The sequence below is a fragment of the Anser cygnoides genome, chromosome Z (assembly GCF_040182565.1).
Source record: "Anser cygnoides isolate HZ-2024a breed goose chromosome Z, Taihu_goose_T2T_genome, whole genome shotgun sequence".
Classification (NCBI taxonomy): Eukaryota; Metazoa; Chordata; class Aves; order Anseriformes; family Anatidae; genus Anser; species Anser cygnoides.
The window spans coordinates 36,049,118-36,074,157 of NC_089912.1; the positions used below are offsets into that span (position 1 = coordinate 36,049,118).

Genomic DNA, 25,040 nt, shown 5'->3' on the forward strand with positions numbered 1-25,040 from the left:
CGTGGTGCGGGCAAAAGGAGCTTAGAAGAGAAGTATGAAAACATATATATATATATACATATATAAAAATAATATAAAATAATGTGATGTAAATAAAGTGAAATAAAATGAAACAATAAAACAAATAATATAAAATAAATAAAAATAAAATAAAATAATATAAAATAAAAATAAAATAAAATAAAAATAAAATAAAATAAAAATAAAATAAAATAAAAATAAAATAAAATAAAAATAAAATAAAATAAAAATAAAATAAAATAAAAATAAAATAAAATAAAAATAAAATAAATAAAATACAATGGTCAGGAACGGCGGTTCCCCGCCATTCCCGAGCGGAGGCACCGCCTGCAGGCGGGCTGGGTGCGAAGCGCCCAGCCGGGAGGCGGGCATCCTGCACCCGCCGGGGCTGCGGGAGGCTCCGGGGTCTCGCCCCCGTCCCGGTGCCCGCGGAGCCTCCCGCCTGGGGGGGTCGGCGCCGGGTGCCCGCCCGGGCGGGGCGGGGCGGGGCCGTGCCGGGGCGGTGCGGGCCGGGTCCTGTCGCGTCCCGCCCCGTGGGGGCGAGCGGCAGGCGGGGGCAGCGCGGTCGCCGCCGCCGCCGCCGGGGCGCAGCTGCCCGCCCGCCGCCGGGCGCTGTGTGCGCGCAGGGGCCGCGCTGCCTGCACTCGCTGCCTCCCTGCCTCGCTGCATCGCTCCCTCGCGCGCGGACGCGCGCACACGGGCGCGCGCGCGCAGGCACAGGCGCGGACGCGCCGCGGGCGCTCCGCATCCTGCGCTGCCCGTGCCGCGGCGCCCAGCTGGCCGCGGCTCCGCGGGGCTCCGCGCTCGCTCCCCGGCCCTGCCCTGCCCTGCCTTGCCCGGCCCGGCCCGGCCCGGCCCGGCCCGGCCCGGCCCGGCCCGGCCCGCGGCGCCCCGCCGGCAGCGGGGCCGATGGGGACGGGCGGGAGGATGCGCCTGAGCCGCGTCTGCTGCGTTTTCTACCAGCTGTGCGTGCTGTCAAGCGGGCTGGCCGCAGGTAAGTGCGCACCTTCCGCGTTGCGGGGACGAGCCCCGGGCCAGCCGCCGGTAGCCCCCGGTGCCAGTAGCCCCCGGTGCCTGCCCGCTGCTGGGCGCCCGAGCGGCAGCGCCCGTCCCGTGCGAGCGGCGGTCACCCACTGCGCGGGAGACGCGGGTTTCCAGCAGCAGCCCTGTCATCGCCGTGCGGCTTGCCGAGCGCCTGGGGATGCGCGTAAAGCCGCCCGGTGTCTCAGGCCGGTGGGGCTGTGTGCGCTCTTATATAATAAAAGTACGCCGCGAGTTTTGGTTAAATTGTGATAATGGTACGCATAGTGCACAGGCATCATTAGTGGTAGCTGAGTTTGGTTACAGTGCTGGTGATGCAGCCTGTGCACGCGTCTGCCACTTGTACGTGCACTCGCAAGCGTGTAGCTGTGGAGAGCGAGTGCATTTGGCTACATTTTTGAAATCGGCGGGTTTTGCGGAACGTGCTGAGAGCAAGGTTGAAATTTTCAAAAATTTTTTTTTTTTGGCTCAGCTTTTCCCTGCTTTTATATATATATATATATATATATATATATATGAACTCTATGGAAGAGTTGCCACTTTTCTGTCTAAATGAAGAATGTTTTGTGCAACTTACTGCATGGAGGTGATGGCCACAAAGAACATACCCAGCTGCTGGCACAAACACACCTTCTGCCCAGTTTGAGCGCCATCTCTCTCTCTGTGTTAACCAGGACAGTGCTCTGTCCCAGACCCCCCTGAACAGGCACAGGGACATCTAGCATCTAGCCCGTCTGCTCTATCTAAGGTCAGGATGGAAGGGCCAAACAGAGCCCATTGTGTTTTGGGTGGTGTGCTTGGTAGGCTGGGAGCCCAAAGGAGTGTGTCATGGGAGGCATAGCGCAGGTTTCTGGCTGGCACTGCGTGCTGTTGGGTGCCCTGCTCATTTAAAGCCTCTGCTGGCCTTCCCGCAGGTCTCCATGCTTCGGAAGACTCTGAGGAGTGGGAGATTGTCTTCCCTGCGCTCTGGAGCAGGGGCCAGCAGGAGCCAGCGGGCGGCAGTGGTGGAGGGGGCGGCTGCAGCGCCGACCCCAGCTGTGGGAATCGGAGCAGCACCCCCAGCGCCCCCATCACACCCAGCCTGGTGGCGGGCAGCTCTCGGGAAGTGCGCTCCGTCTCCTCCTCGGTGGAGGGGCAGGGGCAGGCTGCGGGGGAGGCAGCAGAAGAAGAGGACACTGAGGATGAGTATGAGTCTCAGGAGTTTTACCACTGGTCCCCCCTGCCCCAGGGGTCCGGTGCCGCCTCTCAGTTACCACCAGCACCGTCCCCCCCGCCACCACCTCCAGCCGAGGATGGAGATGAAGTGCTGCTGAGGATCCCAGCCTTTGCTCGGGAGCTCTACCTGCTGCTCAAGAGGGACAGCCGTTTCCTGGCTCCTGGCTTTGCTGTGGAGGAACGGCTTGGGGGAGATGGCAAAAGCCCACCTGGTGCTGCACAACTGCAGCCTGAGAGAGCTTGTTACTACAGCGGTGCTGTTCTTCGCTACCCGGGCTCCTTCGCTTCCTTCAGCACCTGTGGTGGATTGGTAAGATGACCTTGCACTCAGGGGCAGGACCAAGGTCTCCATCCCAGTGTCATCTTCATCTGCTGTTTTTCACTCACAACTCCTTCCTGAGCTCTTTCATATCCTCTTGGGTCATACCTCTACTCATCCTTATTTTTAACCATTTTGCTATTTGTAATTTTTTTAACCCATTCATAATTTTTTCTCAAACCTTTCTGCCTTTAGCCTGTAAAGTTTTGACATTCTTTGTTGCATTTCCAGATGAACTTTTGTCTCTCAGTTCCATGCCTTTTTTCCTTTTATCTCTTTTTTATTCCAATGCTACTCATCCTTCAACTTTTCTCATCTATATCCCTAATTATATTTTGGTCCTCAGCATGTACCTGTAATTACCCGCCATGTTCACTCACCTTCCTTTTTCCCAGTATTATCATTTCTTCTCCAGTATATATATAAAACTCTTTTTCCTCATTTTCATCCCATATTGAAGTTACCATTCTAATTTTTGTCCCCCTCCTTATCTTCTACATCTCAGATTTCAGGCTTTTCTGTCTTTCCTATTTCTACCAATATCTTATGTCTGCCTTCTCATCTTCATTCTTTCTTTTCTTTCAATTCTCTCATCCCTTTGTCCTTTTTGCAGTACCCCACAACTTCTCCCCACATGTAGTACCCATAGTTACTTGGATTTGGGACTCCATACCCTCCTTTCCTTCCTTTTTCTCAATTGAAGTGCACAATGAATATGTTATCAACAGAAACGTCAGTAGAGTCAGACCTTTTGTATAGTTTTTCCTTCAGGAACATTTGGCTTTACCTCACCTATTTGAAAGAAAATTTCACCTGCTGTAATTTCTGTTAGATCACTCCTGATTTTTACCAGATAAAGACCAGAATTGGGCACACCGACAACAGCAGTGGTGATCCAGTGAGCTGCAATCCCATGATACTCGGGGGTGGATGGAAGGAGTAGAGAACAGCTGGGATGATGTAAAATGCTGGCAGGATTTAAAACAAAAACAATTATTATTACTATTATTCTCATTTTGGGCCTTTATATAGCATCATAAATACACACGCCTGCAGCACTTTACAGAATATAGAATACAAAGAGTAATGGTGCTAGGGAGGGTTAACGTCGTCACGACCTTGCTTGTATTTCTTTTTTTTGGTGGTGGTTGCGTGTAAATCTCCACAATCACATGGTAGATAATTTCTTGTATTTCTTTCCAAACTTTAACTTCTAACTTGTTCCATTGTTAATTCATGAAGATATGCCTGCCTGGTTTTTATTTGCATGGTTGTGAAGTGAGACCAGGTAAAATGTGGAAATTTTGACTGCCTATTCATTTGCCTGTTTGGACTTATTCAAAACCCAAACTGAAAGTGGTGGAGAGGGAACATATATGGATTGACACCAAATAAAATATTTGCCTGCACTCCTGCAAAGTGAAACCGCCAAGTTTCACACAACTCTAAGTGGTTGGCATCTAATTATTGACGTTTTGTCAAATTTTCCAAATCATGGTAGCAGAATTAATTGTGGAGAAAAATATTGAAAGTCAACTGAGGGTGGTTTGGAAGCAATCAGATAAAGGCTTTTTATATTGTGCAAAAGCATTTCACTTCTGTACTCCTGGTTAGAATTTTACTTTCTTCTACATTATATGTGGGTAAAATTTGGTTGGAGAAAATCTTTGCAAATAAATTGGTAGTAAGAAATAATTATCACAAATGTCTGCTCAAAAATGATGTACATCGTTGTGTATCTGTAACTCCCTTGACTTGATTTATAAACTGATACTCATTGTTTAAGTAGACCCCAGTGCCCTAGGAGTCCTGTTAGTGATTTTTGAATCAGTCAGATTTTTCCTAGGAGTACCAGATTACTTTCAGCCTACCAGCAATCTAAGCATGCACATGCTCAGATCATGTTCCCCATTCAGAAAGCTGCAGCCGAAATACAAATGCTATTCTATGTATCTCAAATAAAATTGAAAACTGTTGCTAATGTTGACCAGTGTTGTCATGATCGTCAACTGCCTAGTCTTGTTTGCAGTGAAATGGTTAAGCAGCTGTTCTTCTCGAGAGTGTTGCTTCATCAGGCACATAGTTAAAAATTTGCACAGTGCTATTATGTAAAAGTTGTCATAACAAATCTTAAGTTATTTGTCATTCTTTATTCAGTCATTGCATGGGCTCTATTACATATGTAAGTTGCTCTGTTTCCAAGAGTCTTGAAAAAACATCATACATACATTGCATATTCCATCCTGCTTCCTTTAGCCCTTTCCCTGCAAGAAAAGCCAAGCAATAGTTCAGACTACATTTTTTGTTTTAAGATATAAAAATCCATTGAAACTTGACCCTACAAGTATTTTATTGTAGTTACCTCCATTACGATTTAAATTCCATTTTAAATATAATGAAATTTCAGAGAAAACATAGTATGAATGTCTTACATGGATGCTCATTTCAAAAGCTTGCAAACTTTGAACTAGGGTTGCAAGACTGCATACACTTTGCAAAACCAAAGAAGCGAGCAATAAGACACATTATACCGTTTAGATTCCACTCATCAATTTTTCTTTTCAGTGTAAAATACAGTCTCTAACAACAAAACTTCAAGCTTTCTTTTTTTCTGCATTGAAGCTAGTAGCCTTTTAGTGAATCTATTTATTTAGCAAGCAAACTAACTGTAGACTGACAGACAACAGTGACTGTGATACACAGGAGGAAGGCTGAAGAATGGTAAAGGCCAATAGAAAAGGTTTGGCATGATACAATACATGGCAATGCAAATGCATAGCTGATGGGAAATTTTGCTGTAGGGCTAGTTTTTTGAAAAGGTACAGCATTTTCAGTAAAAGGAAAAAAAAAAAACCAACAAAAAAACACTTGGATAAAATTGTGGTGCCATCCAAGTTAGGATCTTGGTGGTGGTTCCAGCTTCATGGGTAAGGCATGGAGAGGCCTGACATGCCGGTGACATTGAGGAAATATAAAAAAGGTCTGTATGGACCTCTAATTTCTAGGCAGAAAGACAGAGGAATACTCTTACAGATATTTTAGGCACCTTCTCCCCTTGGAGTGGGATTTAGATGTATTTTGAGTAGTTCACTGGTTGCAGTTGGGTGGAGTATGTAAGGTACAGCACAACATTAAAGCCTCCCCATATTTCTTACTTAACAGTTCTTGAAAGCTTCAGTGATATGTTTTTTTTTTTTTTCTTGAGCTATTTGTCAAAGGCAGTGTGGAGGGATCATAATAATGGGGATTGTAACATATGTTAATCGTGAATATGATTATTCACATATTATTATCAATATTATTATAGTGAAAATGAGAGTTGTACCCCAAGATAACTGCAAATCAAATTCTGTCTGTCAACACTGGCTTCATCTGACAACCTATCTTGTGAAATGAAGGAAACATAAAACGATGGATATTTTCTAATCAAACTAAAGACGATATGCATATGAAGTGTAAAGAAACTCCATCACTTGATAACATTCAAACTAAAAAACAGCAACAACAACAATAAATAACAACAATAAAACACCAAACAAACGAAAAACAACAACAACAACAACAAAGGCTAGGCGGGATGGGGCATTGAGCAACCTCGTGTAGTGGAAGTTGTCCCAGCCCATGGCAGGGAGGTTGGAACTGGATAGTATTTAAGGTCCCTTCCAACCTAAACCATTCTGTGATTCTGATTCTGTAACCTCAGTGTAATCTCAGAGCTCACATGATCAATGCTGACAGCCCTTTTCAACTCCTTGGTAAAACACTTTGGGGTTTTTACATCCTTTTGTAGCTCAATGGGATTTGCTGAGTATGTTTTGGGCTTCTATACTGGTGCTGTGGGAAGATTAATAAGGAGAAGTTTCCAAGAATTCTCCGTCTGTATGCTGACTGCCTGCTTGTTGTTCATCATTAGGCGAATACCAGGATGCAAGCAGCCCTGCTGATGCCAGTGAGACTGCTGTTGTGAAAGAGATGAACTGCAGAACGAGACCATTAATTATTTAAATAGTTGTTTCTACTGCTTGCTTGTGTTTTGCCATAATATCTGAAATAAGAAAAAAAAAATATGTTGTTGAACAGTTTTATTTTTAACTGGTAATATAAATCAACTTACAACTGGTGGTTCTTTTAGAGCATGTTGTAGCAGAAGCTTTCTGTGGGCATAGAATTAAGAAATTTGGCTACTGGTTCTGCCAGCAATCTGCTTTGCTCCTAGCATGGAAGTTGAAGTAGTCTCACTACACTTCCCAGAAGACAGCTGTAAACACCACAAATGTGTTCTTTATCACCTACTTCTTTCATTTCAGAGAGACATTTAATACCATTGTTTCTTAGCACTGAATTGCTTACATAGTACTCTGTAACTAGGAGGTGATGAACAGAGATTTCACCAGTGTCTTTTTTTCCTTTTCCCTTTCCCTTCTTTTCCCTTTTCCTTTTCTTCTTCCTGTTCCTTTAACTGAAGCAGTCTGCAAGAAATAGAGAACAGTTATGTAGAGAAAGAATTTTAATTTTTTTTTTTCTCTGTCATACTTAAAGCAATGTTTAGACTGTTAGGAAATGCAAACAGGAGCAAACATTACACAGAGGAGGGACAGGAGAATGCAGCTCCATACAGCTATGCTGTTCACTGCAGTGCTTAGCTGGTTGTCTAACAGAACCTGCATGGAGATCTATTTAAACAGACAGCTACTAAACTACATTGGGTTAATTTATAAGGGAGAAGCTTTGAAATTCATTTGTGTGGTTCAATAATTTCACTGGATAAGAATGCAAAATGTACATGGGTATATTTATGGTAATCTAAATCCCTTTTGAAAAGTTAATGTCAAATACTGTTTACAATGGAATGTAATGTGCATTTTCCCAGTGAGTTGAGTGGGATCGAGTCATGCCATATCTCCAATCCAATCCAAGAAAGGGCCCATTGTAGAAAGTGTATGGTGCTTATCAATCTTTTTTTTTTTTTTTTTTTTTTTTTTAAGTCCTCATTGCCTTTCAAAACCATATATCTCAAAATCTGGTCAGTAGATTATAGACAAGTAATCACAGATTTACTATAGCTGTGCTGTCCGTAGCAATAGTGCCAGTGACTGCAAAAGAGTGGGTATCAGTAGTTCTGCATCATGAAGAGACATGCCAACTATCATTGCATGATGACATGTTAACAAAGATGTTTTGATGATAATGCCCTATTTTACAATAAAACTGAAACAAATTAGGGTATGAAAACAAAACAAAACAAAAACCTATGCGACATCTTTAGCTTATGGAATGCTTATTTGGTACTTATAGGATTCTGAACAAATCTGAAGCACCATTACATGAAATGTATCAGATTTTTACTTCTGACAAAAATAGTGTTTTGAAGATGAGTAGTATTAACTTAAACCAGGAGAATGACACATGAAGATGCATAGATGGGTATAGATGTTTTAAGATACTCTAAACCCACGAGGCTCGTAAGTTCAGGACACTTAATAGAGTCTCTACAAAGCTGAACCACTGAGAATAGTCTGACTTTGCAAATTGTCTCAGAACAAGCAAAATGAAATTGTACTGGAATGATAGCAATGAAATAAAGAAAATGTCTGTTGTCCTAAAATTCTGCACGTTCCCTTTTGAGCACAGAGATTGCTAATAATTTTTTAGAGAAAGGGAAAGAGAAAGATCATTAGCAATATTCATGGTCCATTTGATATAATAAGGGCTAAAGTTTGACATTGCAAAAGAAGGATATATAAAATTAAATGAGATTGTACCGAAAGCTGCCAGGATAAAATAAAGAATACACTGCACCCTAGACATCCAGCTTCTTGGGATCCTTAAATGAAAGAGATAACACAGATATGCAATAAATTATATGTTTAGATCCCCTCTTTATAAAAAGAAAATAGGGCTAATTCAGGACAAAAGGATGTGGGAAATCACTAGATTTTTTTTTTTTAATTTTTCAGTTACCTATCTAAAATGCTAAAATATTACTTACACAGTCTGCCTAGTATTGCATTGTGAATGAGGGTACTCTGTAATTATCTGTTATGGAGAGGTCACAGGTTCCCACAGCTTTGCTTAGTTGACTTTAACTTGCTATGTTTTATTTGTGTTTTAAACCTCATTAAATAAGCAATATCAAACTTGTTATCAGTAGATATAGATGGACTAGGTAAGGCATGTGTGGTAATGTCAGCCCTGAATGGAAAACAGCTTTGATCTGTTTCAAAAGTAGGTTTCTTTGCAGAAAAACAGAAACAAACCTGGAAAAATAAAATGTTAGACCAAAATTTGGGTTTTGCACTTCTGCATGTGGTAGAAGAACAGATGAAGGATGGTGATGCTTCTGGAAGATTGCCCTTTCTTTCAACACACAGGTTGAATCTAAGTCAGGTTTGCTCCTCGTGGAGGTATGTGGCAGCATGACCATGGGAAAGAGGAGATGAGGGCAGCTAGGCCACTCAGAAGTCTGGTCCAACATGGCAGTTCAAAAGGGTTGTTCATGTGAGACCACTTCGGCATGGTTAGGCAGTGATCTGCCTTCCTCCAGCACAACCGTACCTGTTATGTTTAACGTCTCTGTTATATTAAAATCTCATCAACATAATCTCACCTTGAACATCTAATGAAAAATAAATGAAAAAAAAAAAAAGTAGAGAAGCCATAGAAAACTAAAACCAAGACTGTGGCTATGACCAGCTGGAATAACTGGCATATAGGTACAATCAAAGCGCTATTTATAACGTTGCTTTACACTACCTGAGCAGCAAGTTAATTACAAACAGAGCTACTAAATATTGTTCATTTTTATTTTTCCATAAAGAAAATGAGAACTGCAGATGGCATCACTTTAAATGTTTGATTAGCATCATTAAGAAATACAAACCAACAAAGATCTATGTAAAGATAAAGGACTAAAAATTTTTTATTTTCCTTCTTGAGTTCTGAGACCGCAGTCTTCTGCTATTGATATTTACCTTTCTGGATGAAACAGCATTTGGGTGGATTTTTGTTTTGTGTATCTGAGAACCCTTAATTGATAATAAGGATAAATCTTTTAAACATAGGAATAGTAGTGTTAATACAGAGAAGCAAGGTTTAGAAAATCAGTTTTGATTTGGGCCAAGACTATATTTGAACTATAAAGATCTTTGTTTCCTTTAATGTTAAATGCTGTGACATGGTATGTGAGATGTTGGGCCAAGATGCCACAGACCATGTGGTTATGATTCATTTCTCCTTCTAAGAGCTCTTCTGTAATCATGTAATCACTCCATCCTGAGACAGGTTTGATTTGTGATCCAATCCTGCTCATAATAGCCCTCTGTTCTCTTAAGTTGCTTAGTTTCCATACAAACACATTCTTTGTAATATATTTCCAAGACATAATTAGAAGTGAGAAATATGCTATCTCCAGTGTAGCTTTATTTAAAAAGAAAAAAAAGAGATTTTTTATGAGTCACTCAAGATCTCTACCCCTTCTAATTAATAAATATAAAATTATAAAGGTTAGTTGGCAAGACGTCGAAGGGAGATGTTACATCACAAAAATGGGTAAGTCCATTAAATAAATGAGTAAAGTTTTCACTCTATAATTTGAATGTAGCTGCTTTGAAAGGAAGAGGCAGAGTAGCAGAGCACTGAGCCTCTCTCAGCTGTGTCTGTTAAGGCTGGTGATACTGGTATTTTCTCTAAGTCCTTTACTGACTTTTATCCATATCTCATTATGTGCACCGGTTGCATATTCTATAGCAAATGAGTCAGGATTTTTAAAGTGAGCATACGTTCTCTATGTTGCAACACTTGCATTTTTTTATTTTTTATTTTTTAAGAACAGTTTTTTGTCTTTCCTTTAAAAAAGAATTCCTCAGACCTGCAAGAACGGAAATTAATTTTGGTAGTTAATGATAGGTTGTGATGGGAAAAAAACAGAAGCATCCATGATTTCCAAGATGTAATACCATTAAAAGTGGAGGAGCTAGGAAATAAAAGGGAAACAATAGAAAGTATCTGGTGTGAGAGAGTGTAAGAGAGGTCTTTGTGGTGTTGCTGGTAGCTGATGATATGTGAGGACAAGTTTGTGGAACTGTGGAGGTAGCACAGGAGTGATGCACACCTCTCTTTGCTGTGGGATAAAGACAGAAGAAAGGGATGAGTGAAAGCCAATTAAATTTTGGGGGAGAGTGGGATGTTTGTAAAAGTTCTTCTGTAGAGTGTGTGCCTTTCCCTGCTTTATTCAGGTCTCTCACTGATGACTTTAGGGACATGTGAGGGGTGGTTGGTTGCTCCTTGTTTAGCAGAAGCAGGAATGTAATGGAAATAGTGTGAAATATGCTTAGCATGCTCATATGTGAGTTATATTGCATATCCAGACAGCAGTTGGTCAAACTTTTATAAATCAATAGCACAAAATGTCTATATTAGATTTAAAATCACATATACATCTGGGTTGTATTAGCAGTTCAGTTAACCTTTTATTGTTAAACTGTCATTGCCTGGACAATCTGGTTTTCTCAGTTATTTCTATCACTTCTAGTTACGGCATAGAAAAGCAAAGAAGTACTAATTTTTTTTTTTTAGTGTTAATTGTAGAACCATGTATACATATGATAAATCAATATTGTGACATTAGTTACTAATAATACGTGTATCTGCACGTAAGTGAATACAAGTAAAATCTGTTGGAAGACCGTGCTGTGAATGTTTTTCTTGGGTCTGTGAGTACATTGTTCAGAATTATTTTCTGAATGAGTTTTGCATCCAAAAATGTAGAAATGTGCCCAAAACTGACTTGTGAAGTGATTTAGTTTCTGTGTGATTATTCTCCAACAATTGCATATGCGTGTTTTATGATCTCAGCTGTGCTACCTTAAGTTCTCATTAGATGTCAGAAGTTTAACTGGGTCAAGTCAGGTCAAGCTTATTTAGATAGCAGTGTATTAAAGAAAATATGGATATTACTGCATGTGATGTTGTTAACTCAGCTGAGAACAACTCTTTTGTGATTCAGTACCATATGAATATCCTGTTATGTCCTCTGGGCTTAAGAGGGTGCTGGCTTGTAGTGTTCAAGTATTCTAATGGCTAGAGCAAGTGCCATCTTTTAAATAAAATACTAAGCTCTTCTTCAGATCTGCTTAAGCTCCTCAGTGCTCTTTTCATCATGTGAGCACTGATTAGCCTGGCAATCAAATTATAACCTTGGAAACTCAGGTATATCTCTGCTTCAAGGCATCTCCTATGAAGTGCTTCACTTGTCTTTTGAAAATGAGGGACAGAGGAAAAAAAGGGACATGGTAAGGTACAGGAAAAAGCTGAATGCCTGTTATTCTGAGGTACAGCAGTGGGTGGAGGCTGAGTTCTTACTCTTGGCATGTGCAGGGAGCATACAGCCAGTTTTGTACAAATACTTTTAAGGACAATGTTTAGTTGTGGTCTTGCTTAATTTGCTCTTTACCTAATGAGCTTACTTGCATTAACTAATGCACATTAGGGTGTTAGAAGTAGAAGAGGGTTTATAGGTTAAAATGGATACAATTATGCACATACATACTAAGTTTTTCAATTACTGGAAGATAGTCCTAGTGTGTTTCCTGATTTTTTTTGTCTTACCATCCATTTTGTTCTATAGCAACCTACCTAAAGAAGCATAAGAACAAATTTTTTTGTGTCTCTTGGTTCGGTTTGGTTTCTAACACAAAACTCTTTGCATTAGAAGTAATGGAAGAAAATTATTCCTTCTTATTTAAGGAATTATCAATTCCTTAAATTATCAATTTCAGGTGACAAATCTTTTGCTTTGTTCCATATAGATAAATTTGTTTAAAAGTGACCATTCACACTAATGCTACTTGGTTTAATATGCTGATATCAAAACTCCATTCTACTCAACATTTGTATTCTTCTGCATGTAAGATCAAGCTCTCTAACTTTTTTTAAAAAAAAGTTCTTCTTCCAAAACGCATTTTTTCCTTTTTTTTTAAAATAATAGGTTTTGCAAAATCATTACTGTTCTTCCTTTCATGGGGGTACTAGAAATTAAATATTTTTCCACCCCAGGATAGGGAAGGAGAATCAAAGCTTAGAAGTATAAAACGAAAGACTACTCAAAGTTTGGGGAAAAAAAAAAGGTACAAATTTCGGTTGGGTAGGAGTCATAGAGTTATGTCTTCTACATATTTTTAACTTTGTTAAGCAGTTTTAATTAATGATAAGAAATTCTGAGAGTCTTATTTATTTCTCTTTAAGCCACCACTTCTGGATTCATGTAACTCTGCAGAGAGATATAAAAGTCTAAGCACGATTTTATTTTATAGATGGAGTAAATTGATTTGTTGAATTATAGTTCTGTGCCCGTAAGTATATTTTCCTGTCTTGAATTTCTGTTTTCCACACTTAGTAGTTTTGGCAGATTGTAGATTTGAATGAAAATGAGCTTTGTGGAGTGTTGCCTTGAACTAAGTAGTCTTTGAGTGCAGTTCAGTCCTGCTCCCGTAACAAAACCAAAATAGATGTGCCACATCCCTCTGTGGCTACAATGAAAGCACATGGGTTTGAACAATGGTAGTTCATCAGTATGCACTATCTGAATGTTTCACACCCATAAGTCAATTTAAATATGGATCCCATGCTTTGGTCTTTGTGGTACTAGGCTAGGTGTAGTATCTAATGTAGCTTAGTTACACAGTTGCTGATACTTCCCATTTACATCTCCTGCATGATGCTCAGTGTGGAATGTTTTGTACTCATCCTTCATTTACAATTACATTTTTACCTGGTTAAAATATCATTGTAGCATCTGATGGGGTTGTATCCAGGCTTGCAGTAAAGAAATAAGTTTAATTCTGTCTCATTAGCTAAATGTACAGCAATTTGATTCATACTTCAGAAAAGTGGTTTTTAGTTTTACCTCAAGAAGTGCTGAAGTTACTTATATTACACCAAAATGCTCTAAAGAAACAAGCATCGAGTCTCTACAAGCACTTAGTCTTTAATTGCAAGCATTTTTCCAAATGTGATAGATTTCCATAGGTATTGCTTTCTCTAGGACTAGACATACTTACCTATGCAAAAGGACTTTCTTGTACAATATTAGTAATTTCTGAAATGTCATTAGATAATAAATGATCTGGAATATCACTAAACCAGTTCATTGCAAATAATTTTTAACTTAACATGTATGCATATATTACTGATAAACCAAACTGAAGGCATTGGCCCTAGTGAGTTGCCATACTATTGTGTCTTTCAGCTTTTTGAATCATAGGACTACATGAAAATGGAAGCTGATAAAAATGAAAAAAGTAATTCTGTAGCCCACCTAAGGATTGATAAAAACTTAAAAATATGAAACCTGAAGGCTGAAATGCTGGAAGAACATTGATAAAAACTTCTTTTTTAAAAAAAAAAAATAAAGTTCAGATTGCAGTTGAACGTTTAGAACTGCCACTACATAAGTTTTCTATGTTCTCTTAATAGAATTATAAATTCTAGTTTAATTAAATTGATTTCTGCTTAATAGTAAATTTTTCATGCAAGTGAAATATCTACAGAGGAATAAAACTAGGTGGCCGTTTCATGACTTTTGCACAGACATTGCTTTCTAGATTGCTTTCTTTTTACTAGCTCCAGCTCCATTTATTCGTTATATATATATATATGTATATGTATATACATATATATATTTTTTTTTTTGGGGGGGGGGTAACAATTGATTTTGCAACCTAAAGATATAGGCAGTGTATCTTTCTATACCCCATAAAAGCAGAATCTTGATTATATAATGTCTCATTTTATATATATATATATATATATATATTCTCACAGCATTGGCATTGATATAAATTAGTATGAAATCAGATCTGGATCCTTAGAGTTCAGGCAGAGAGGGTATACTGTTTCGTATCTTGCTTTATTGAGCATCTATCGACCAGAGCAGACTGAGTTTTGAGAGTTACCACAGTAGTTGATCACTTGCATCCATAAAATGGCTTATCTGTAACAGTAATCTCATTTGTCTTTCCTTTTAACTTTCTAAAATTGAGAAAGTCTACTCTGATCTTACCTATAATATGGTTACCCTCTTGCTGTTCTATCATGGCTTAATTGTAGTTGGCATGAGCACAATGGCTTTGAGTGAGACATAGGATGTTCTTTTGTATCTTTATTCTTTACAAACAATAAATACTCCATGTTAGGCAAGGTTTGTGAGCAAAAGAGAACTGTTTTATCAATTCAGCTTAATAGAAAGCCTTTAAGTCTTTCTAGCCTTTCTTCCGAGCTTCTGTTTCTTCTGTGATCAAAATAAAACTGTTTAGGTGGTAAGAATAACTTCAGAATCTAAATAGCTGTAGTAATCAGTTGTGAAATCTGAGATAATAGAGTAGGAGCTACAGAATGAAGAGAGAAATGGTTAGAGACAGACCAGGATTTTATTATTTGGTGAGCTGGCAGAATAGGTGATGTTTTCTTTTGTGACATGGTCATGGTTCCCATAAAATCTGTATTGTGTTAGGCATTTGAGGTTGTAAGTATCATACTTGTTTTATTTAGGATTGCAGAGTATATCTTATGTGCAGCTGTGGATATTATGCATATTTAATAGCTGCACCACTGATGAAGTCTGGCTTGACAATGGCTGTCTCTATATTCTTAGTGTTAGTCAACCCTTGCATAGTTATCTTGAGCAAATACATAATTTTGAATTTAGGTTAGTTTAAAAATCTATTTTATTCAGTTTCTTTTCTATGACAGAGTAATGGCATTGGTAGACAAGGAAAGAGCAATGGATGTCATCTACCTGGATTTGTGATATGATCCCACACAACATCCTTGTCTCTAAACTGGAGAGACATGGATCTGGTGGATGGATCACTCAGTGGGTAAGGAATTAGCTGGATGGCTGCATCTGAAGAGTTGTGGTCAATGGCTCAATGTTCAGGTGGAGACCAATGATGAGTGGTGATCCTCAGGGGCTCGTACTGAGACTGGTGGTGTTTAATGTCTTCAGTGGTGACGTGGACAGTGGGATTGAAGCAAGTTTGCAGATTACACCAAGCTGACTGGTACAGTTCATACTTCAGAGGGAAGGGATGTCATCCAGAGGAATGTTACAGGCTTGAGAGGTAGGCCCATGTGAACCTCATGTAGTCCAACAAGGCCAAGTCCTGCACCTGGGTCAGGGCAATCCCAAACATCAGTACAGACTCAGTGATGAGTGGATTGAAAGCAGCCCTGAGGAGAAGTACTTGAAGCCATTGGTGGATGAAAAGCTCAATATGAGCTGTCAATGTTTGCTTGCAGTCCAGAAAGCCAACTGTATCCTGGGCTGCATCAAAAGAAGCGTGGCCAGCAGGTCAAGAGATGTTATTCTCCCCTTCTACTCCTCTCTCATGAGACCGCACCTGCAGTACTGCGTTCAGCTCTGGGGCTCCCAACATAAGAAGGACATGAACTGGTGGAGCAAGTCCAGGCCACAAGGATGGTGAGAGGGATGGAGCACTTCTCCTATGAAGAGAAGCTGAAAGGGTTGGAATTCTTTGGCCTAGAGAGGAGAAGACTCCAGGGAGAATTGACAGTGGAGAACATAAAGATGGTCTACTAGAAAGATGGGAAGAGAATCTTTACCAGGATGTGTAGTGATAGATCAAGAGGTAATGATTTTAAATCAAAAGAAGGTAGGTTTAGATTAGATACTAGGAAGAAAATCTTCACTGTGAAGGTAGTGAGGCACTGGAATAGGTTGCTGTCCTGGTTCCAGTTAGGACAGAGTTAAGTAGCTCATAGTAGCTGGTAGGGTGCTATGTTTTGGATTAGGATGAGAAGAGCGCTGATAACATGCTGATGTTTTAATTGTTGCAGAGCAGTGTTTACACCAGGCCAAGGACTTTTCGGCTTCTTGCTCTGTCCTGCCAGCGAGCAGGCTGGGGGTGCAGCAGGAGCTGGGAGGGGACAGACCCAGGACAGCTGACCCAAACTGGCCAAAGGGGTATTCCATACCATCTGACGTCATGCTAAACAATATATAGGGGTGGCTGGCTGGGGTGGGGGGGCCGGCTGCTCGGGAATAGGCTGGGCATCGGTCAGCGGGTGGTGAGCAATTGCATTGTGCATCACTTGTTTTCTTACACATTATTATTGTTAATACTATTACCATTATCACTATTATTATTATTATTGTTATTATTATTTTCCTGTCTTAATAAACTGTCTTTATCTCAACTCACAGGCTTCACTTTCCCGTTTCTCTCCCCCATCCCAGAGAGGGAGGGGGGAGGGTGAGCGAACGGCTGTGTGGTGTTTAGCTGCCGGCCGGGTTAAACCACAACAGTTGCTCAGAGAAGTTTTGGATGCTCCATCCCTAGAAGTGTTCAAGGTCAGCTGGGATGGGGCTTCGGGCAACCTGGTCTAATAGAAGGTGCCCCAACCCATGGCAGGGGTGAAGGAACTAGACAGTCTTTAAAGTCCCTTCCAGCTCAGACCATTCTGTGAGTCTGTGAACCTAGTGCATCTTGAAAACAGGTGTTAAACTGACTATCACGTACGTAATGTAAAAAGTGACTTTCTGTTCTAACAATGGATTAGAAATACTAGCTAAATTTTAAAATTTTATAAAATTAAGTCACTCTTGCTAAGAGCAGTATGCTTTTGGTGCCTCATGAACTTTGAGTGGTGCATAACAAAAAGAAATAAGAGCATATGCCAGTGGTAAGTCCACATTTCTTAATTTATAGTTTGTATGTATGAGCCTTTAGTTATTAATAATTTTGAATTTACAGTTTTAATGATGTATCTATGGAATTATTCTCCTGAGTGTATATGAAACTGTGTATTTGAAAGAAAATGGAATTTCATGTACTATGAGCTTAAAGTCCAGATCATCTCTATATTGTACAGTGCTTCTCTCTCTTCCCTGTTTTTCCCCACCTCATTTTTTCCCTTTATATAAAGGATATAGAATATAAACATTTGGTAGATAAGTAGATACATAGCTGTGGGGAAACACATTCAGTGTATGCCAAATCAGGGTCGCTGCAATTTGGAATTTAGTTAAAAAAAAAAAAAGGTTTATTTACACACTAATTTTAGCTGTGTAATATGGTTACAGGGGAAAAAAAGCAGTATTTATGCTTCTGTCAAACATTTTTCATGTATATATATTTGCATGTAACTGCAATTGGTTGTTTTGTAGATGTTGCAATTGAAAGCTAGGCTTTAAATTGTGGGTTATGTCAAAAACTTAAAATACAGCCACTAGTTTTGAAAGTCCAAGGTTGTTATTCATCATACACATATACACTCCCTGAACTGAATGCTACTTAAGAATACATGAGCATAAATCTCTTGGCCAAATTTATATTTCAAGTCAGCGACAGAAGAAGATTAGAATTCAAAACTTCAAACAAAGGCAGAAGAAAAAGTAAATAACAGAACTGGACTAGAATTTGGAGATCAGGACAGTATCAACTTAGTACAGCACCACAGCCCATTACATGTCCCTTCCAGGTTGATGTAGGCAGTGATTGTCTCTTATTGCTAGAATAAGGTCAAATCTGTCCCAAGGGATGGAACTGGCATTCATCCATGCTGAATTTCACGAGATACCTGCTGATAACTATTCATACATATATTTTAAATGTATATGTTACATAGCACTTAAAATGAGGTCATATGAATTATCAGTATCTCCATTGTGGTTTAACTCCAGTAGGCAGCTAAGCACCACACAACTGCTTGCGCAGTTGCTCCAGTGGAATAGGGGAGAGAATCAGAAATCATGCATAACAGTTCCTTGGGAAGACGAATGCCATAACTCAGAATGATGCCCTCCCCACCGTCTTTTCCCCCAGCTTTTATTGCTGAGCAAGACATCATACAGTACAGGATACGCCTCTCATCAGTTGGGGTCAGCTGTCCTGGCTGTGTCCCCTCCCAACTTCTTGTGCGTCTTCAGCCTCCTCACTGGCAGGACAGCATAAGAAGCGGAAGAGACCTTGACTCTGTGTAAGCACTGCTCTGCGACAACTAAAACGTTGTGCTATCAACAAAGTTTTCATCAAAAATCCAAAATGTAGTACCATACCTTTTCTTCTTTCGATGAAGAAAATTAACTCTGTCCCAGCCAAAACCAAGATAGACCCTTCTGTGGTTTCAGTATAGTGCCAGGGCTCCTGTTGACCCTCCTCCTTGTACTTTCATCTGTCTAATAAACGACATTCTTTGTCTAGTCATACTTCAACAACAACAACAACAACAATAATAATTTATCTGCAGTGACTAGTAGTGCAAGTCATTAGGCAACTGAATTATCTTCATGGGACACTCTGGGATTATGTTATCTGCAGTTAGACACGGTTTGATTGCCATCCAGTTTTTGGAGAAATAGACTACGTAGCAGGAATGGCACATTTAGCCTTAGAAGCTTATAATTAATGTTCATTATTATTCATTTATTGTCATTTGACACATCTGAAAATGACACTTAAAATTGCCTTATGGTAGTAGTTTTCAATGAGTTATTATTAAAGATACTTCAGTTACTTCAAACTGGAACAGATTTGGACTTGTCTGTATGGAGAGAAAGAACAGCATACAGTCATCCTGTACAAGGGATAGTCTGTGTAGGGTAGCAATTGTTTATAAAGGTTTCTGTACTTGTTCCAGAAAGAGTCATCTTAAGAACTATAAGGTTTCGCTTGACATGAGTGTCCTATTTACCTCCTTTTAACATTTAATATTTTGAAATTTGAGTTATGGTTCACTAGTGATTTTGCAATTTTTTATGTATGTTTAAACTATGCTATGCCTTCTAGGTGCAAGACTTAAAAGGGTTTGGGATGAGTTCTGAGTTTTAAAGCATTGAGCCTCTTCCAGTGTTTTGACACAACTAATTTGACTAAAGCAAACTGCAATTCAACTGTACTTCTGGGTAATTGCTGCCAAAAAAAAAAGAGCGTACAGCGGAGTCCATTTACAATGTGCTGTTGAAGCAATAAATCTGTGAAAAGAATAACATGTGTTTAATTTCAGTAAACCTCTTCTTAATTTTTTTTTTTTTTTAGGAATGTTTTGAGGCTTATGGTCTTGTGTAGAACCTGATGGCACATTACTTAGGAGAAACTTAATTTTCACCACTGTAGCTAGTAACATGTATTGAATGCTTTACAACACAGGAAAAGAAAGTAGTATTAAAGACTAACAGACAAAACTAGCTATACCTAGGAAATTGGGGGGGGGGGGGGGGGGGCGTAAAAAAGGGTACTTCTGAAAAAAATAGAATGTTAGATGTAACGACCTTAAAACAACAAATGCAAAATAATAAATGGTATGAATCTTGTTATGATAATCCTGTATTGATCCTGATGATCCTATATTTGCCCATTGTTCTGTGCCTTCCCACTTATCGGAGACTTAATTTTCCATGTGAAGCTGGGCGCCTTTGGTTTAAATTAGTATGAATGTTAAGTCCTACTCTCACAAATTTAGCTGGCAGGGCAAGAGATGAGATTCCAATAGATGTTTGTTTTTCAGTGTGACTTGTGTTCATATGGATATGAGCAGAAGGTAATGTTTTAGATCATAAAGAACTTTTTTTTTTTTTTATTTTATTTAGTGTTTTCCAAAGGAGGATGGGGGTGGGGTGAGGTGAGGTGAGTAAAGGTTTGCTGGAAGCTCCTGGCTAATCCTAGTCAGGAGGAACCTTATTTTGAACTGGAGAAAATAATCGTAGGCAGCACTTGTGGATTTGACCATGCTGTAGCAGTAAATTCTGAGCTAGCAGGCACAGGAGAATTACACAGACTAAAGGCAGGTGTAGATAGCTTCCAGTGTGACTTATTACATTTACAGATTTCCTCTAGTATCCTAATGACTTAGCTGGCAGTGACAGGAGGAGGAAACGATTGTGTGTTTGCTGATTGCAGGATCATTATGAGCTATCAAGCATGATGTGGGTATGAAAGAAACCTCTAATTAGTCAAATTTCACACAGCTATGGTAAAATGAGAGCTTCAGTATGGCTTGCTGATGTTCAGAGAGAAGAGTTCAGTGGTGGCTACAAAGATAATTATAGTAGTAAAGCCTGTTTCATCAAGCAATGATCAAAAGTGAGTGTGTTTATCTTCACATAGCAGAAACTGCGATAGAGTATGATTGCTTTTTATAAAAACAATAGAGTGAATATCAAGGAGCTGGAAAGCTGGCCAAGAGGTAAAACAATGCAGACTCATGAGCAGATGGGTCTAAAATAATGGCTGTGAATAAACTCAGGTTAAAAAACTGCAAAGATTTCCAACTATTAGAAGAGAAAAAATTGAACCAATTTTCAAATAAGAATCAGCAGCAGTTATACTGAAACTACTTTAATTAACAATAAGAACAAGGAAATACATTTAAAAGGAATTTAGGCTGGTAAAGGGTCTGTATTACCAAGGTAATTGTGAGAAAGTCTGTATTTTACAAACTCTTGAATGCATAGGGGGATGGACTTGATCTGCAGAGCTACCACATGTAAAATACAAAGGGAATTTGTACTCTCACTACTATTTCTCATGCTTTACGGACTTTCCCAACACTTCCTGTCTTTGCAGTGAGAATTAAGGTAGTATAATGAGAATTATAAAATGCATGCTGTGCTTGACGTAGGAAATAGGATTTGATTTATCAAGATGAGTTTAGCTGAATCTGGCTATGATATTGAAGTTAAATTTGTAAGCAAACCTGCAATTTCATGAGTGATATATAATTCTCTTTGTTTGCTTCCCTGGTTACAAGAAAAATACTAACTGGCCTTTTATGACTTGGAGATGTTAATAAAACATCTCAAAATCCACTGTTCTGGGTCAGTCACTAGAGGCATCAGCCAAGCATTCTCTCTTCTGGGTTTTCCTTCCGGATGTTGTAATTTGCTCAGAAAAATATGCACAGCATGTTTTAATACCAAGTGATCCACTCAGCACTGGTGGAGTCCAGACAATTCAGTTGGTAGCCAGTGGTCTTTTCCTGCTGGGTTTTCCTGCTTTTTCCAGAATGCATTTTAGTGCATTTTCCTTTATCACAGGTGGTGCTTAAATAGTTTTTTGGTTCCTTATAGCCACAGCTTAATCAATCAGAACCTGGGCAAGAGCTTCCTGGGGGGAAAAATGGGAGGGGGGGGGGTGCAACATAATTTCAGTTTTTGACGATTGGTTTAGGAGTTTTACTGAATTCTTCTGGAGATCAAAGGGCAAGTATACGGTAATCAAAATATGTTGACTTTCCTGGAGATAGTGACATGAGCTAAACAGATGGACTCCATGAGTTGTTGTGTCTACAATCAGGTGATATTTCTAATAATGTGAAATATCAGGTTGATTGATTTAAGCTGGTTTGTGAAGAGGTAGTCACGTGAAACTGATGCCCAGCATATAACGCTGCACAGAAAATTGTGGCACTTAGAGGGACTTGTGTCAGGCTCCTGTGTTTCACTGCTGATTGCAGTGAGTGGACACCTGATTTTAAAACAACACAAACAGTTTAGGAACCACACGTTCTGCTTTTGCCAAAAAAATGCAGTTAAAATAGAGAGATCAGAATTTATAATTTTTCTCTATTTTATTTGCAATTTCATTGCAATTGTGCAGTGAATGCCTATTTACTAGCACTTGGGCTGGGTCAGTCCCAGGTTATTTATATAGACTGGGAGAAGGACTTGGGGGTTCTGCTGGATGAGAAGCTGGACATGAGCCAGCAGTGCGCACTTGCAGCCCAGGCTAACTGCATCTTGGGCTGCATCAGAAAACGGATGGCCAGCAGGGAGATGGAGGTGATTGTCCACCTCTACTCTGCTCTTGTGAGGCCCCACCTGGAATACTGCGTGCAGGCCTGGGGACCCCAGCACCAGAAGGATGTGGAGCTCTTGGAACGGGTTCAGAGGAGGGCCACCAAGATGATCAGAGGGCTGGAGCACCTCTCCTATGCAGAAAGGTTGAGGGAACTGGGCTTGTTTAGTTTGGAGAAGAGAAGGCTTCGGGGAGACCTCACTGCGGCCTTCCAGTACTTGAAGGGAGTGTGTAAACAGGAGGGGAAATGCCTGTTTCATGTGTTGATAGTGATAGGACAAGGGGGAATGGTTTTAAACTAAGACGGGGGAGATTTAGATTGGAAATTAAGAGGAAGTTTTTAATTCAGAGGGTGGTGAGGCACTGGAACAGGTTGCCCAGAGAGGTTGTGGATGTCCCATCCCTGGAGGCATTCAAGGCCAGGCTGGATGCAGCTCTGGGGAGCTTGCTCTAGTGGTTGGCAACCCTGTCCAGAGCAGGGGGGTTGAAACTAGATGATCTTTAAGGTCCTTTTCAACGTAGGCTATTCTATGATTCTGTGATTACTAGAGAGTTGTGTAGTGAATGCTGCTGAGTAATAATTTGATTGTTCTGCATTTATGTGAATTTTTCAGAGAATAAGGAGTGTGTGTTTCTGTCTATGTGTAGTCATTTTTAAACCCTATAAAATGGCAAGAGAATCAAGGGTTGTAACTACTTTAGAATTTTAAGGTTACTCTTCAAAAATTTCTGTGCTGGAAAATGGGGAATTCTTACTTTAAAATTTGTCTTTAGCAAAAAAAGGGCTTGTGTACCAATTCACAACACATCCCCTTATCTTGATTAAAAAAAATATTAAACATGCATCATATAGGGTAAACCCCATTTTGAAGAAAGTCCATGAATATGATATTATTACTACACATTTATTACAACAGTCATGTATTCTATCATGGGGAATATTTCAGCTTTTCATCTTTAGGATGAACTTTTGTGGATTTAGAAAACTTCATGCAAAAGAAGAAAGCAAAAATGGTGAGAACCTTTATGGTAAACCCAGATACCATAGAACATACGATAAAAGTGACAGTGCTGAACCAAAAACAAACAAACAAATAAAAAAACAAAACAACAACAACAAAAAAAAACACAACAAAAACAAATGTGTTAAAGATGGATAAGTAGATTATAAGGATTATATATATTCCAGTGATACAGGTAGTTTTTTGACATACACCTGTGTTGATACATGTGCCTTTACTGCTTTTTCTTTCTTTACTTTAAAGCCAGAATTAATTGAAATGCATTATAACTTAGTAGTATTATGGAGAAGTTTGCCTGTTAACATTGAAGAGCTGGCTTGAAATGCTTGGAAAATCAGTTTGGATTATCTACACTTATGTTAATTTTACAGTATCTGTTTTTGGTGTTTCACTAATAGACAAAAAAACACACCAAAAAAAAAACAACACACCTTAGCATAGGTGTGCAAGATACATCCTTTAGCTTTAAGGACGTTGTACTGCAGCTGTGCAGACTGGTTACAGCCTAAGGTTAATTTTCTCAGATGTGAGATAGAAATTTCCCAACACACTCTACAAAAATCCCAGATTTTGAGCCTTTATCCTGGAGGTCTGAGTACTTATCTGCACACTCTGATCTGAGAGGTCTATTTTCTAATCTCAGATTTTACAATGTTTTGGGGGGAAAAGTAATGTGAACTGCTTATTCCACAAATTAGTGCTATTTGGGACTAGTTGTGAGAGTAGGTTTTTTGCATAGCTGTGCGATTCTCACAGACTACAGATTGTCACTGGCTTCCCTGCTGAAATTTAGATGCCTTTTCTTAGCTTAGCTGCATATTAGCAAAATGCCATTAGAATCCAAGTCTTTTAAGAAGATAGGTTGCATGTCACTGAGAACTGAATAACTAAGATTCAGAACTCGAAACTAATGGGAAGCCTTAAGGCATTGAATCTGGTGCATGGTTATGAAGCAGTATGTTCCTGCTGAGATATTCTAATCACAAAGTAAGTTTGCTACTTCTCTACTGCTCTTCAGCAAGTAGAAAGCTAAAAGGTATAGAGCCTTGTACAGGCCTAATAAAAAGTTTTCCTTTCTTCTGACAGGAAGAGGTTCATCATCCTCATCCAAAATGATAAGATGCATTTAGTTTTCACATTAAAAACTGTTATCTGAAGTAAAGCTTTTAAAGGAAAGTAATGTAGCATTCCTGTTGCAGAGCTAGAAAAAATAAAAAATCATAGAATTTCACTTTGGGCAAAAGTCAATGTTGCTGTTGGAACTTTATTTTGACAGTGCTACAGTATTTGGTATCCTGGATTTTTTTTATTTTTATTTTTATTTTTATTTTTATTTTTATTTTTATTTTTATTTTTATTTTTATTTTTATTTTTATTTTTATTTTATTTTTATTTTTATTTTTATTTTTATTTTTATTTTTATTTTTATTTTTATTTTTATTTTTATTTTTATTTTTATTTTTATTTTTATTTTTATTTTTATTTTTATTTTTATTTTTATTTTTATTTTTATTATTTTTTTTGTTATGGCTTAACAGCACATACAATACAGTATACATGTGTTTCTGGTGTTGCTGATTTAACCTTGAGTTGGAACTTTTCATGTATAAG

General features: G+C 39.2%; 1 protein-coding gene across 1 annotated transcript in view; it reads left to right on the plus strand.

The window, feature by feature from the left end:
- Nucleotides 1-546: 546 nt before the first annotated feature.
- Nucleotides 547-25,040, plus strand: part of ADAMTS19 (ADAM metallopeptidase with thrombospondin type 1 motif 19) — a 164,960-nt gene continuing 140,466 nt past the window's right edge. Inside the window, exons 1-2 of the mRNA XM_048053285.2 lie at nt 547-1,015; nt 1,977-2,587. Of these exons, the coding sequence (XP_047909242.1) occupies nt 931-1,015; nt 1,977-2,587 (696 nt within the window). The 5' untranslated portion in view covers nt 547-930. The remainder of the gene's footprint in view (nt 1,016-1,976; nt 2,588-25,040) is intronic.